The 16,458-nt window shown below is 38.1% G+C and overlaps 1 protein-coding gene across 1 annotated transcript in view; it reads left to right on the top strand.

Annotated features, from left to right (window-relative positions):
* The window catches only part of brinp2 (bone morphogenetic protein/retinoic acid inducible neural-specific 2), a gene marked incomplete at its 5' end in the record, with an annotated part of 239,201 nt that extends 222,970 nt beyond the window's left edge, over positions 1–16,231 (top strand). Inside the window, 3 exon segments of the mRNA XM_014004447.1 lie at positions 11,760–11,982; positions 13,136–13,442; positions 13,888–16,231. Coding sequence (XP_013859901.1) covers positions 11,760–11,982; positions 13,136–13,442; positions 13,888–14,709 — 1,352 coding nt within the window. The 3' untranslated portion in view covers positions 14,710–16,231.
* Positions 16,232–16,458: the final 227 nt, after the last annotated feature.

Below are 16,458 nucleotides of genomic sequence, written 5' to 3'. Positions count from 1 at the left end.
AGTAGTAGTAGTAGTAGTAGTAGTAGTAGTAGTAGTAGTAAATGGCTGATAACATAGTTTGGACATGTCCAGAGGACTGGATATATTTTGGGTATATTGGTAGAAGAACGTTAGAAATGCAGCTGCCAGGAAAAAAGAGACAAAAAGAAGGCCAAAGAGGAGATATATGGATGCAGTCAGAGAGGACAGGGAGGTAGCTGGAGTGAGGACAGAGGATGCAGAGGACAGAATGAGATGTGGAAGGATGACTCGCTGTAGTGACCCCTAAAAAGAGAATACCTGAAATAAGAAGCAAAAGTCAGGTAACAGAAGCACATAGTGGGAACATTGCTGCTCATTTGGACTGAATAGACAGCTGATAGCAATCAATAGTTGACAATTGGTGTGGCAGACTTAATGATGGCATTCACATGTAAAATAACATGGCTGTTATTTTTTAGGGGTGGGGGTAATACAAAATTGACTTTTTCAGCTTCATATCAAGTTATGATGTCATCCCATCTTCAAAAACATGCCCAGCATGTTGTTTTGACTCATCCTTACATGTTTACTTTAAATCCTTGAATTTTCCCTGGTTGGAGCTGCCTAAACATTTGCTGGTACATAGCACCACCTATTTACACAAAGCTCCTCCCAGGAGCTCAGTCTACAGCCGAGCTCCCGCCCCACACCCCTGCCCCCTCCCTCACACAGCTCCATCAGATTTGCAAAATGTATTTTWACAATGGTGGATSTTYWTGATTATAATAATGATCTATWTTTATAGTTTATTTGCAAAAAGTTGCTTAACATTGCCATATGTGTATGAGAGGATGACTTTGAGATATATAACCAAGTCTGTTTGCTTTRGTTCTTCAGAAAAACTACTTCCCGTGTCAAATGTCAGATCATTTGAGTGAGCTTCAATTGTATTCTGAGWTGCTATTGTTCAAAACCATTATTAYATAATGTTTCTTACAYGATAGGMCATTGTTAATAAGACAGAGGCCAAATTCAAGGCATTTAGATATGACTGTGATGCAAAGTCAAATGTATATTTTATATACAATTTTTTCATAAAAACTGAAGGTAACTTTATTGTGGTTTACAATTGAACTWTGTGCCTGGAAAATAAATAATACCAACTTAACAAAATGTGATRGTTTTAAGCAGGCATTTGTCAAAAACATCAGTTTAAACAGTCCTCGATCAGATCTGAATCCACATTTATTTATTTTTCTTTCCTTCTTTCTTTATTTCCTTTTTCTTTCTTTATTTATTTTTTACTTCTAAATTATATTCTGGAAGTTTGAGCATACCAAGCTAAGGATACATGGAAACGTGCTGGTGAATATTCAAAAGCCCTCTGGCTGTTCAGCTTTAACACTAAAAGGTGGGAGACCCGGGTTCAAGTTCAGCATTGGAAAGGATTGTTTTTCTTGGATGATTTCTAGAAGTCTAGAAGTCTCATGTTTTGGGGATGACAGAATCAGAATGACAACTCCACTTCTTTACTGAAGCATGAATTTAAATACATAAAACAGATCAGTCTTAGAAGAAAGAAAAATAAAAAAACTTTAATGATAACCTCCTCAGTATACAAATTGTTGGAGGTTGTGCTTGCACAACTAGGATTCATAAATGCTTTTATATTTGGCACACAATGAAAGCATTGATTTAKGTTGTTGGTTAAAATGGTGTCATTACATTATATCACTTTTGTTTATTTTTAAACCCATTTGCCATTTTATACTTCCAGGTTTGCATCTAACAAACATCGTTTTCAGTGTGCTAACAAAATTAAATGGCACATGGCATTGCAAAATGAAAATAATAATAATAATGATAATTCCTACCTGTGGCACACAATATACAAAGTGTGAATTGTGCTTCTGAGGATCTAAAACCCAGATGGATGCTGGTTGATGACAATCTCGCTGGTTCCTACAGGTTTTTCTTTTCTATTTCTGCATCCCAGGACACAAAGCTGATGAGCACTTTAGTTTTCACCCCCACCCAACAGCCTTGATCAAAAAGAAAGAAGAAAATTGTGTTCCAAGACGTGACTGATCTTTATGATTTACTGAAGGTTGAAGGAAAAAGCACCAAAAGAGTCTGCAGACTTCCCAACAGCATTACTGCTCCTACATGTTGTGCCTGCGCATTTTTTGGTTTCACAAACAAAAATGAACCCCATCTCTCACTTGGACAATAGGTTGGAGATGTTAACTGTGGATCTGTCACRTATGTTTGGATTTGTGTGCTTTACTTCAACACACTTCAATTTCATTTAGTTGTTGTGCCAGTGCAAAGGTTGGGTGTTTTTTTGTGGCACGGTGACAATTTTTCAAGTGGGTAGGCTAGACTTCCCTTGCAGCGGTGCCTGACAGGTAGCGAATTGGTCTGTCATTTGTTTCATTTGTATTCCACAGAAAGCTGGAGCTTAGTGATTCAGGTAAAGTCTTAGAATGAGAGGGTGTGAATGGAACTGGCATAGCAGAACATCAAATAAGACTGGTGAGATTCTATTAATCTACAAGAATGTAGTCATACAAGTCTAAAGTGGGGAAAAATGTTCCTCRTCAATAAAAGTCTTTATTTTTTGTATGTTTTGTGAGATTATGAACATTTTGGGTCTCTTTAATTTGTTCGCATTACTTTAGAAAATTACAGGATATTTGTATTTGAAGAAATTTGTATTTCTTCAAATACAAATTTAAACTGCACTTTATAATTTTTTGAAGCATCTGTTGTAAACACACAGGCTGCCTATTAGCACCAGTTTTGCTAGCCACTTTCAATCAAGTGGTTGTACTTTTGGTTTGACATAACTGTAGTAAAAGTGGGTAGAAAAAAATCCTTGGTTTTGCGTTTTTACACAAGAGTTAAAAACCTATTTGACTTGGATTTTGTGACATGTCAATGGTTGTTTTATGTGTTCTGTAAAGTTGAAGGGATCAAACTATTTTTCAGTGTGGTCTAAATTTAGCCTGAGATGATTAGGGCTGCAGTAAACGAGACGGATGACTAATCCCAACACTGAAATTGCATTTTCATCAGCAGGAGGTGAAGTGGTGTTTTGCTACAGAAAGTCACAATTTGTAAGACTGCCACAACCAGCTTTAAATCAGAGAAATACATTGCTTTAAWGGAAATACTCATGTCTAAAAAATCAAGTAGATAAACCTTTTTTTCTGCAGATTGTTTTTTTTTTTAGTATTATTCACTGTTGAAGAGTTGAGCTAAGTCTTGTCTGTTTAGAAAATATTTCATCAACCAATATTAGTTTTATTGCAGCTTGCAGAAAATAATCTTCTGATGCACATCTACAACCAATTAACTTATGGAGTCAAAATGGCTGCCACAATAGCTCATATAAAACACATGTATAAAAAACACTATAGTTTTAATATATCTGCTGATAGTTAATAGTACAGGGTATCCTAGCCTCTGGATATTTAAAATCAGCCTGAATAGAGTACTGAGGCTGTTCCTGTCCCCTTGAAGGATTTCCAGCTAATTCCTGAAAATGTTTGTTAAAATCAAACGTCTTTAGGCAAATAAGAGCTAATTTGAATACAAAAAGCTTACTTTTCTTACACAAATGTAATTAGTGTATCATTATAAATCAGTCACTAAAACCAATTTTCTACTCTGCTTTTCTTTACCTGAGCCTTTTGAGACATTTACAGATATTATGTGCAGCTGTGGGTGTGCCAAGCTTCAGTTTTCTGTTTGTGTGTGTGATAGTGCAGTTAAAAATATTTGAATTTGTACAAATACAAAACACTTTAACCTCCAATTTTATGTTTAACTTTGACTGTTTCTGTGGGTCGGGGGAAGTCTTTGTCTCAAGTGGAGCAGTTTATGTATGTGGGTTTCTTTTTCATGAGTAATGACAGGATGGATCAGAAGATGGATTGACGGATTGGGGCCTCATCCTCAGTACTAAGGGCATTACTTTGGTCAGTCATGGTGAAGAAAGTGCTGAGTAGGGTTGCCAGACTTAGCCTCAGAAGGTGTTTTTGCATTCTAAGGTTCGACTCTTCCCACCCCTACTCCAGTCGGCTCAAAATTACTCTGCTGCAGCCCTGGTTGTGTGACTTCACCAAACTAGATGGATAAGTATCAGATAGCAGTATGATGCTTAAGACAAGAGGGCAGAATGACGAAGAACGTAGAGTTGCCAGATGGAACATGGTAAACTGTTGTACTGTCCCTTTAAAATGATTGTATTTTCATCCAAACTGTCAGATATTCTGAGTGGGTGTGTTGTAACACGAGGTGTTTGTATTTGGTGAAAATGTGCACAGAAAAGGAGGGGCAAAAATTTGAATTTTCATTTTTATCTGGCAACCCTCACTGTTGCTCAACAGCTCGCTACTGTTGTTGTGTAGTTGAAAATGTGTGAAAAAAATGTTACAGCTATTGTAAAAGATTCACGTAAAGTTATTCTCATCTGTGTGATGTAAACCCTGCGGTCAGTGAACCAATCAATGAGCAGCAGTAGTTGATGTCAAATAGAGCTGAGCAGCCCGGCATGATTACAACCACAGCTCTCAGGGTTCCAGTAGTCGAGGTGGACCTCAGCCATAAGGGCTGATGTAAACCAGGCCAGGCCTTGCAATGCAAAACTATCCCTCCCTAGAGATATGGTGAGGAGCTCTGTCACCAGGAGAGATCGGATTAAAGCCTCTGCTCCTCCACCCTGAAAAATAGTCAGTTGACATGTTTTATACATCTGATCAAGATCGCTCCTAGTCGTCTTTCTTTAGAGGTATTCCAGGCACGTCCCACTGATACGAGGCCTTAGGAAAGACAAAGGACTTGTTGGAGGGATTATGTATCCTCTCTGAACTGGGAATGCTTCGGGGTTCCCCAGCATGAGCTGGAAAGTGTTGCTGGGGAAAAGGATTTCTGGGTTTCTCTCCTGGTCATGTTGCCTCTGCGACCCGACTACTTTAGAGGCATAAGATGGAGATAGAGATGGAGGTTTCTGTGGACTTCCATGGGTGGTTAAGAGCTGCAGACAAATCTTAATTTCTCACTTACTATTGCTGTAGGGCTTTTGGCTGTTTCTTTCTGCAAGGATTGTCATAGCAAGAAAACTGATCAGAAGATTTGGCAATTGTTTTACACCAGATCTTCTTTTTAACACAAGTGGTGGTGAAACCCACAGCCTCAAGACTACAAAACTGCAGCACTGACCCATTACTGTTGTTTGAGGATTCGGTTGTATTTTCTGGGTTATAATATTTTATTTTTTTGTCTTCTTTTCAATTGAGTCACTGTTTCAAAGATAAATCATAGTCACTGAGCTCTGATCAGACACACCACAAAAAACTATTTTAGGTTTAGTTTTATTTTTTTTAAATACAGAAGATCTAAAGAGTCTACCAAATGTAGAACACTCTGTGCTAACTATTATGTGCACAGTCGTGTCAGCAATGTATGATGGATGGGCCCTTTAATGTGGAACAGACACTTTGAAGTGATGGAGATTGCAGCTTTCTCGACAGCTCTGGACCCCTCTGTTTTCTGCTTCAAGTCCCCCAGCCGGCAGCATGGCAGAAGAGGAAAAAAAGGGGGGAAGTGCTGCTGCATTCGCCTGAAGACATCCCAACACCAACAGCATTGTTATGTTCGCAACTGAATTAAAAGCGCACAGAAAGAAGGATGATTATTGAAGTTGCTGTTGCGAGAAATTATGTGGGATTTAATGAGAGGCTCTTCACTGAAATGTGACTGACAGACGGGTGCTCCACAGGAAAAAATGAAAAAAAAAAAAAAACACAAAAAATGTTCCTGATGGTTACTGAGACACGTGACAAGAATACAAAAAGCATTCATTGTAAATCCAGCTTTGACAGTCATTTTGACAATGGTTGGAACTTATTTGGATTCATGACAAAAAAGGAACAAATACAACTAATTTCTGTTGGAAAGTTTTCAGTATTAAGGATTTATTTGTTTATTTTTTACCAGGTTTAAAAACTAGTTACAGTAAATAGCACCTTAAATGTTTGTAATTACTCCCTACTTCTTACTTTAGAACTGGAATAGAGGAATTTGAAGTCCTGGTTGATTGAATRGTGTAAAATGACTGTTATACAAACTCATAGTTTTAACCAGTTTAGCGATTTGGGTCTTTGGGCTTTTTGATTCCCAACACTCACTTTTCAATCRTGTGCATCCTTGCAGAACGAACAGACAATGAGCAGGCCTCAGACAGCAAGTCACTTAGCTGCCGTCTTTGCTCGAGGATGGCATGAATCACTTACTCAGCCCAGATATTAAGATTTCAGGGCTGCATTGACATCCATTAGGGAAAATAACACCCCTGGCTCTTTATCTAATAGAATTTGAGTGAACCAAATTGACCATAAATTTTGTACATAGTCATAAATGTCAAGAAAAGGGAGGAAAACAGACAGACAAATTCCTTCAGCATGATGGCAGTGCAAATCATTGCTAAGGGAATGGTGTATGAAAAGTGAGGAGTCGGAGTGGCGATTATGAAGGAAATGTGGGCAGCTTATTGGTTAAATGAAGAATAAAGGTGAAAAAAGGCATTAGTTGTCCCATTTTCTAGGTTACACCTACCCTTTAGGCATTATCCCAAAGTCACAAAACTACGGGAGCAGGTGATCAAAGAACAGAAACCTGAACAGGAAAATTAAAGGGTAAGAAACAGAATGGGCACATGGGGGAAATGGTGAAACAACATTAAAATTTAGAAAAGGGTGGCCACAGATTTTGAAAAAGACTGCAGTACTTAATGGGTAGGTGTGATAAACTAACTTTGTGGTGTTACGATTACCTGACTTGATGTGCATGAGAATTAAAAGGCAGGAGAAACGGAAAAGAATTCATGTAATAGAATGAGGAAATGCAACAAAAATAAACTCCAAGATTTTTGGAGAAAATTTCAACGTACATCATGGTAACCACACGCATGTGTCTTTCTCTGCCTTTTATCACTCAACAATAGAAGCACACATAAACACAAAACAAAAATTAAACTCAAACAAGAAATAACAGTATTTTTGTGTTTACAGTGTTTCATGTGAGAGCTATGGCACATTAAAAAGACCCTTCACTTCCAGTTTTGAAAGAGTTCACCTCAGCGTACATACAATGGAAGTTTATAGAAGCATAGAAGTGCACACTGCGCTCTGGACAAATTTGACATTAAACTCTCCAGTATCAGTGGGAAATACACTGGGTAAGAAGAAGAAAAGAAGTATGTTTTRATGTATGAACCATAGACATGTAAAAAAAACATAATTAAACTCCATCACACTCCACTCTATTAGTTAAATYTAGATCCATWACAGTATTCACAAAGTATGATTAAAAAAAGAAGTTTTACGTACTGGCCCTCCATAAAGAAGCAGGGCTTTACTATTGATTAAAAAAAAGAAAAACTCTAATTGGGCCTCCCTGCTCATGCTGATGCCCTAATGACCCATCTGCGATGGATGGATGGATGGATGGATGGATGGATGGATGGATGGATGGATGGATGGATGGATGGATGGATGGTGATTCACATAGCTCATTTATCTGTTTTATATGTTTTTTCCCAAAGCTAGAAGATGCAAAGGGAAATTTGTCACCCAGATGGAAGAATAACGAGTGAATATTGATAAGTATGCTACAGTTTTTATGTAATGAAGCATGCCAAGAACAATATGATCCAAAACCATGACAAAAGAGCATATAGATGACCAAGACATTAAAAACCAGAAATTTTTTAAAAGAAAATCTGTATGTCGAAGTCTGTTTACAGTAACCCTGTGCTACTACTATTGCCAACAACATTAAACTGGAATACCAAGTGGATGGTCATGGCAATCAAAAACTGACTAATTCTGCATGAACACAAGGCGCATAGCAAWCTACTCCAGTGTACAATATGCCTTTTATGAATGGGAATATGTGTGTTAGTCAAATGTAGATGTTTTTCAATTTTATAACATTGTCTGGAGTAACTGTGGCAACAGGAGGTAGGGRAGTTGTCCTCTAACTGGTGGGTTGCTGGTTTGATTGCCTGCTTTGTCTCRGTTGTTGTGTACTTGGGTAAGACACTTCACCCACCTTGCCTGTTGGTGGTGATCAGGTGGCTCTGGTGCATGGCAGCCTTCTCTGGTTGCTACAATTTACAGTAGCTTATCACCAATAGTGTGTGAATTAATGTGTAAATGACAGTATCRGTAAGTGCTTTTGAGTCCTTAGACTTGATAAAGCACTATATAAGCTCAGGTCATTTATCATTATCCATTGATGTTCCATTAGGTCTTATACCTTCTACAGTGGGGTGCAAAAGTTTGGGCAGCCTTTTAAATTTTCCTGATTTACCTTTTATAAATCATTGATTGTTAAGATAAAAAAATCAGTAAAATATATTATAAAGGGGACAAACACAATTATATTTGAGATGTTAAATGAAGTTTATTTGATTTACAGAAAGTGTGAAGTAATTGGTTAAACAAAATTAGGCAGGTGCATAAATTTGGGCAGCAAAAAAAAAAAAAAACAACGCATTATTTAGTAGATTTTCCTTTCACAGAAATAACAGTCTCTAAACGCTTTCTACAGCCTCTAATGAGAGTCTGGATTGTGGTTAAAGGTATTTTAGACCATTTTTCTTTGCAAAATATCTCTAGTTCATTCAGGTTTGATGGTTTCCAAGCATGGACAGCTCTCTTTAAGTGAYACCACAGATTTTCAATAATATTCATRTCTGSGGACTGAGATGGCCWTTCCAGAACGTTGTACTTGTTCCTCTGCATGAAKGYCTTMGTAGATTTTRAGCAGTGTTTAGGGTGGTTGTCTTGTTGGAAGATCCAGCCTGGCTTCAGCAGCTTCAGCTTTGTCACTGATTCCTGAACATTGATCTCCAGAATCTGCTGATATTGATTGGAATCCATGCACCCCTCAACTTTAACAAGATTTCTAGTCCCTGTACTGGCCACACAGCCMCACAGCATGATGGAACCACCACCACATTTTACTGTAGGTAGCAGGTGTTTTTCTTGGAGTGCTGTGTTCTTTTTCCTCCATGCATAACGGCCCTTGTTCTGCAAAATGTGCTTTAGCATACCTCAAGCAGCTCTATTTGTGATGTAGGCGGAGAAAAGGCTTCCTCTGCATCACTCTCMCATACAGCATCTCCTTGTGTAAAGTGTGCTGAATAGTTGAACGATGCACAGTGACTCCATCAGCAGCAAKATGATGTTGTAGGTCTTTGGTGCTGGTCTGTGGGTTGACTCTGACTGTTCTCAACATCCTTCACTTYTGTTTATTGGAGATTTTTCTTTGTCACTTGGAGCCTACACTTGAATTGTGCCCGTGGYCYTCCATTTTCTCACAGTTTCTCAAAAGTGGAGACTGAAAGCTGAAATCTCTGCGATAGCTTTCTGTATCCTTCCCCTAAACCATGACGGTGAACAATCTGTTTTCAGCTCATTTGAAAGTTGTTTTAAGACTCCCATGCTGCCACTCTTCAGAGAAGATGCAAGAAGGAGAACAACTTACATTTGCCCCCATTAAATACCCTTTCTCATAATTGGAGTCATCTGTGTATGGAGGTCAAGGGTCACTAAACTTACCAAACCAAATTTGAGTTCCAGTAATTAGTTCTAAAGGTTTTGAAATTAATAAAATGACAACAGTGCTCATTTATGCACCTGCCAAATTTTGTTTAACCAGTTATTGCACACTTTCTGTAAATCACATAAACTTCATTWCACTTCTCAAATATCACTGTGTTTTTCCCCTGTATGATATACTTAACTGATTTTTTTTATCCAAACAATCAATGATTTATAAAGGTAAATCAGGAAAATTAACATAGCTGCCTAAACTTTCGCACCCCACTGTCTATGGTTATGGAGACAAATGTCCTTTAAAATACTAGCTTTATGTTGAACTTTGTGCTTGTGCTCTTTGTTACCTCAAAAAATACTAGAAATTGCAAAGGTTGAAATGAATTGCAGTGATATTGCACGAAAAGCAATGACCTAATGAGGTAAAAGTAAAGTTTGTGAAGTTAAAGATTTTCTTTTAGCCACAGAAACAAGTTTGAGAAAGATATCAGGAAGTAGACGGGACGCAAAAACACACAAAACGGAGCAAGCTGAGACAGACAACTTGAGACAGAAAGAGRCAACCTCATCTTGCTTGTCCAGAAGAGAACAATCACAGTGAGGGGAAGAGGCGGACGTGCACAAAAAAAAGGGATGGAAAGAACCTGACCGTTGTGTCATCTGGGATCACTGAGCTCTGTAATAGGCTTGAGTCTTGTCAGTTGAGCTCAACGCAGGTTGACTTGGCTGTGGATTTCTTTGCGGACTTCCTACCAAAAACAGCATTATGATTCTTCAATAGTCCCAGTACTATCCTGGAAGGTCTCACTTAGCTGGCATTTGAAGAAAAAAAATGAAGAATGTTAAACATTTCATAACTGGCATGTTAATTTACACAATGCTCCATAATGAAACTTAAAACGTTTGAAGACCGAAATGTTGTTACAATTCACCACAGGACACAAACTATTTCATTTCAGCATGTGTTACACTCTTGTTGAATCCACTAGTGCAAAGATTATTTTTTCTCCAATTGTAGTAGATTCTTGACACACATTACATARAAGACTGCATTTTTTAACAGTTAATTATTCAATTTCTCTATGAAAAAAGCAGCCAGTGAACAGCAGTGAATCAGTGGTTTCAACAGATGTCCTCTAACAAGACTTGTAGGTTTGATTCCACCAGTATTCAGTCACATCAAAGTCTCCTTTGGCAAAAGGCTGAACCTCGTTGCCTCCAATGTGTYCCACAGGTGTTGTGAAGGTCATCTAAAACACTAATCTGACTCTATAKAATTATTTATTCAGATTAGCAGACACGTAGTAGAGTAGGGTGATGACTTTGGCAATGTGGTGTGGTGACATCCTGTCCTTTTTTAAACTATTACAAATAGGGGTGTCCAGATACAAGTACTCACACTCGTACAGAATGCCCAATACCAGGATCCAATATTGATACTGAGATACTGTTATTGGTACTCCATTAAATGCTACAGTTTACATTTTATGTGAAAGGTTTGTCAGTTCCATTTTATAATTAAACAAGCAGAAAGAAAATTGTATTTGTCATTTTTCATTTATTTTAAAATGTTGCATTTGATGAGAGCCAACTTGTTATGAATGAAAAAAAGTTTTTTTAAGTCATTGTGTAATGTTTAGGTTCTAACACAGTAAGTACTCGGTATTGGCATGTACTCATACGTATTTTGAGAAAAACTGGTGTCGGGACACACCCAATTACAAATGTCAAATTTGCACATTACAAGTCTTCAGAAACATGTCTTTTGATACATCATTCATCTTTGATATCAACTTAACAGTGAAGGATTGAAGCTTGCAGTTTTTTCCAGGTGGTATTGACCAAATAGTGAGTGAGTTAGTTGATGCCAGCAGTCTTGCTTAGCTGTACCGTGAGAGATTGGGTGGCTAAAGGCTTTSATCTGCCTACATCCCCCAGAATGCTGTGCGGTTCCAGAWCAGAGTTCAGTGAAGTGATCAACATTCTATTGTATGTATTTTCTATTGATAATGATCGCATGTCTATCAGGATATGGGTTGTTTTTGCCCATCCCTACTGATGAGTACTTTAAAAAGTAGATTTAAATTTTGTGAGATCATCTAATTTGATTGTAATCCATCTCTTTTCTCTCACTCCCCGACCATCCTGCCTCTGTTGATATTTCTGCAGATGAATTTAAGGCCTTCCTGAAGCGTTTGCCCACTGACCGGTTTCTGAATGTGACCACTATCGCCAAGTTCTGGTCTGCCGATCTGTCCCTCCAAAAGCGCTACACCCAGCTGGAGTCCAGCACTGCACTGGTGTTAGGAAAAGCCCAGAAGATTGTCAGGAAATTGTTCACCCTGAGCAAACGCTGTCCCAAACAGCCCCGCATCAGTCTGCCCCGAGAAAGGTGAGCCACAGCCACGCTCAAGTTTCAAAGATCCTTTGCGTCTGTTTTAGAGGGTCTATTTGTGTGCTTTCTAACAAAATAGTTAATTGAACCTTGGATGGCATTGATATTTATTAAACTCTCTTATTAACTTTTAGAGTCAATCTGATTCAAGATGGCCACTACAACTGAGACATAGGAAACACAAAAATGGTTAAAACTTTGTAGATTTTACAGATAACTAGAATAGAATAGAAGAATAGAAATAGCCTTTATTGTCCTGCTGAGGGGAAATTCAGGTGTCACAACAGCATCCATACAGAGGTTCACATGCTAGTTACTTTACAAACTATAGACTGTGCACAAAAACCAAAATTAGCACGAACTAGCAATGATATGACTACTAATAATAAAAAAATAAAATATAAAGAATTGTGGAGGAATAAAAAAGAAATGTTTTGTTTTAGAGACTGTTAAAGAGACCAGTTAACATTTGGTATGGTAGTAGCTTTAATTCATCMCCAGCATTTACTCCAAGATCTAACAGATCTTTGTTTAAAAGTTTGGTATGGTGGCAATATGGAGGGTGCTATGCATATTTCCAAAGAATAATTGTATTTATTTATTTAAGTTGTTCAATTAACAAATCCTCTATACCAAAACTTGAACACTAAAAAGCTGTTGGTGCCACGTGCTTAAAAGAATGAACCAAGTGAGCGTTTGGTCGTTATGTTTAGTCAAGGAGGCCTAGAAAGTCCTTGCAGTTTGAAAACATGTCTCACTTTGATGCTCTCCTATAAATTGCTTTTTGGTGGAAGATTTGCTTTTCCACAAACCAAACCCCAAGGCTCTCGAAAAGATATGTCATTGAACAAGGGTTTAATTAGGATGCTTCTTTCAAAACATTTGTTGGATTGTTTCCATGGTTATTGGGTGTTTGGAATTCTAGTTCTTTTCGATGACCCTTCATTCTACGTAAGTGGTAAAAAAATGGGTTTGTGGTTTTAGTATTTCATTTAGGTAAAGTTTGAAAATATATATGTGATAATAAACATTTCCTGGTTGCATTTGTGAATATGTATGAATACTTTCATGGTGACACTACTATAGTGTTGGGCTTTTGAACTGTTCTATCACTTCCTAGTCAACAATGTGTTCACTTCCTTATCTACAGGCCAGTTGGCTTCTGGATGGACACAGCTCAGTCTCTGCTCTACTGCAACGAGCACGGAGTTCTGGGCTCATTCTCGGAGGAGGTGAAAAGCTGTAGCTGCCCTGTGGACCAGCCCGCCTGCCAAGGAGTGATCCCCTGTGTTGTAGGCACCTCTCCCACCTCCTGCTCCCTTTGTGCCACAGACAATGCCACCCGCTGTGGAGCCTGCCACCATGGAAACTTACTCCACCTTGGTTCCTGTCGCCCAAGCGTTGCACCGTCCCTGGACCACTATTTGAACTTTGACCTGGACATGCCAGATGCTGAGGTTCTCAGAGCTCCTCACATATATTCTACACTGCTTTTAAAACCACATAAGGCTGAGAGTATCTGAATAATTGTAGTCATATCAATGTAGGTCAATTTGGGACTATACATAGTTCATGTAATGTACATAATCTGTAAAAAATAACTAAAAACAAAACTTGATTCTAGCCAAGTCTCGACTGAAACACTAGCTAAAAATTATATTTTTTTGAGAATCTTGCTACAAAGCTAAGTTTTTGTCAACTGATTTTTATATACTATTGTTTAAACTAAATATTATAATTAAATTAATACTGTATTTAAATTGCTAAAATTTCAAACTAGAACTTTAATCAGAAATCGTAAGAGAACTAGCATGTTTTGAACAAGTATGCAACAGTTTGTATGCCTTGAGTAATGATTGTGATTTAAGAGGGTTTTTTTGTTTGTTTTTCTCCCCACTAAAGGTGAAATACCTGCTCAAGCGACTCGACAGCAGAATAGAGGTCCACGCAATCTACATCAGCAACGACGTCCGCTTGGGAAGTTGGTTCAATCCTGCTTGGAGGAAAAGAATGCTATTGACACTCAAAAGCAACAAAAACAAATCCAACCTCATTCACATGCTGATGGGTATTTCTTTTCAGATATGCTTGACGAAGAATTCAACACTTGAACCAGTGCCTGTGATTTATGTTAATCCTTTTGGGGGAAGTCACTCAGAGAGCTGGTTCATGCCAGTGAATCAGCCTGACTTCTCTAACTGGGAGAGAACTAGACTGGACTCCATTGCCACTGCACAGTGTTACAACTGGACGCTGTCACTGGGCAACAAGTGGAAGTCTTTCTTTGAAACAGTGCACATCTACCTGCGGAGCCGCATACTCACAGATGATCCGACAGTGAATGAAACTCTCTTCTACGAACCTCTGGACCTGGAAGACCAAACTTCCAAYCTGGGCTACATGAAGATAAACACACTTAAAGTTTTTGGATACAGCATGCACTTTGACCCTGAAGGCATCAAAGATCTGATTCTACAGCTGGACTACCCCTACACACAGGGTACACAAGATGCTGCCTTTCTGATGTTGCTGGAGATGAGAGACCGGATTAACCGGCTATCTCCACCGGCACCACAGCCACTTGACCTGTTCACTTGTCTGCTGCGCCACCGCCTCAAGCTGTCTGCCGGAGAGGTGGCGCGGATCAAGGACTCTTTACAGATCTTCAACTCCAAGCTTCCTAATGCTTTTCCTGAACCTGACCTGGCCCAGCTGTGCAGCTAGCTAGCTTAGCACGCTGGCCATGTTCTGGAGTTGTACTGCACACACATAGAAGTTGTTACTTCAGGGACAATACTGCTGAAAAGGTCTCTTGAACCATTTGAATTAACAAACCAGTGACTCTAAAGGCTAGCTAAGTAGGCCTTTCTTTTTTGGCATTTCTGACAGGTTTTCAGGTGATACTTGTATCCTTTTTAGAAGATGCGCTGTCCCTGTTGGGAGACATCCTTTTGATCTCATTGCCATGCTTTTGGCAAACTTTGTGAAAGACAAAAGTTAAAAAAAATTATCTTACTCTGACAAGTGTTTCTGGTTAAACAAACTGGTGTCTGGTGTCTTGCAAATGATAAAGGAGATTTTGATCTGTGAGGAGGCACTTTTGAGTGATATTCTAACATTAGTCAAAGGATTTTCTCTTTTCTAACTATTTTCTTTGGATACAGAAATATTTGGTTGGGGTAACCAAATGATAATAATACATGTGTGGGAGAGGGGTTCTGTTACAYTCAAGAGTTTAACATTTGATCATTCTGAACCTTGGTAAAGTCTGGGTATTTCTTTTTAATCCACATCTTCCATTTTATTTGGCATTTGAAAACCTGTATCTGTTGTCATAATTGGAAGGGAAAGCCTGTCATGTTCTATTGATGGTGGCATGTTTATGTCAAAAGAAAACCTATTGGCTAAGTGGTAAAATGTTAACAAATGTTGACTTCYTTTATTTTCTATCTAAAAGTGGTACAAAAAACCTGTTTAAGAAGAGGACAAAGGTCGGCGGACGTAGCGCTGTAAATAACGCTCCATCTAACCCCAGATTGTGGACTAGTGCACATTGCTTTCTGGATAACTGAGTGAAAAGACCAAAAAAAGTGTTTATAACAAAACAGACTCATGCCTTATATGGAAAGTCAATGTTACGATAAGAAGCACATTTAATTTCTGTGTTTGGTTTCAAAGCAAAGGTTGTATCGCTTTTTATATTTCTACCAAGACGAAACAACAGACACAATCTCCAGAGTATGTGGTAATGTAGCTTTTATATGTACAGTAAATGCCAGTCACATTTTTCTGCTTGTTTTGATTTAGTGTTGTGAAAAATTTGAGTCACCTCCCACAGTGCTCACCAGTACTTGCACTATGTAATTGTTCTGCAAAATCTACAATTATACAAATTCTCTTTAACTGATATAACTTGTTTCATTTTTATGATTTGAAAGGTTTTTCAATAGTTTACTTTAGACTCCAGTCAATAAAATGGTTTTATGTTGTTGTATTTTTTATTTAGCACTTTCTTTGTTTTCTCCATAGTTTAATGCAGGTCAAAATATTCCTGTGTTCCAGCAAAAACAAGGTCACAAGGTTAATCCAAGGCAGTTCTCTGGAGAGTTTGCAGATTCACAAGAATGAAACTTGTTATGATGTAACATTTATTACACCAGTTTCTCTCTGGAAAAGTCAGTAAACCTTGTATGTCATTTTCAGCTGTTCTGTGCTCAGCTTGCTTAAGTAAAAACAAAGTGGTTTATTTTTTTGAGGAGACATTTCCTTATTTAAAAAAATGACTTCAAGCCATATCTTAATGTCTACAATTATATTCACTGCAACATATGGGGAATACAGGGTAATTACAGGGTAATTTTGAGGTAACATATAATATATATCGGAGGTAATAAAGGTTTTGATATGTGGTATGTTCAGGTAATGCTAGCTGTTGTGTGTGCAAAAATACAGCCTCTACAAACTGATCCACAG

Source organism: Austrofundulus limnaeus, unplaced genomic scaffold (genome assembly GCF_001266775.1).
Source record: "Austrofundulus limnaeus strain Quisiro unplaced genomic scaffold, Austrofundulus_limnaeus-1.0 Scaffold24, whole genome shotgun sequence".
NCBI classification, from domain to species: domain Eukaryota; kingdom Metazoa; phylum Chordata; class Actinopteri; order Cyprinodontiformes; family Rivulidae; genus Austrofundulus; species Austrofundulus limnaeus.
This window is presented reverse-complemented; position numbering and strand designations above follow the sequence as displayed.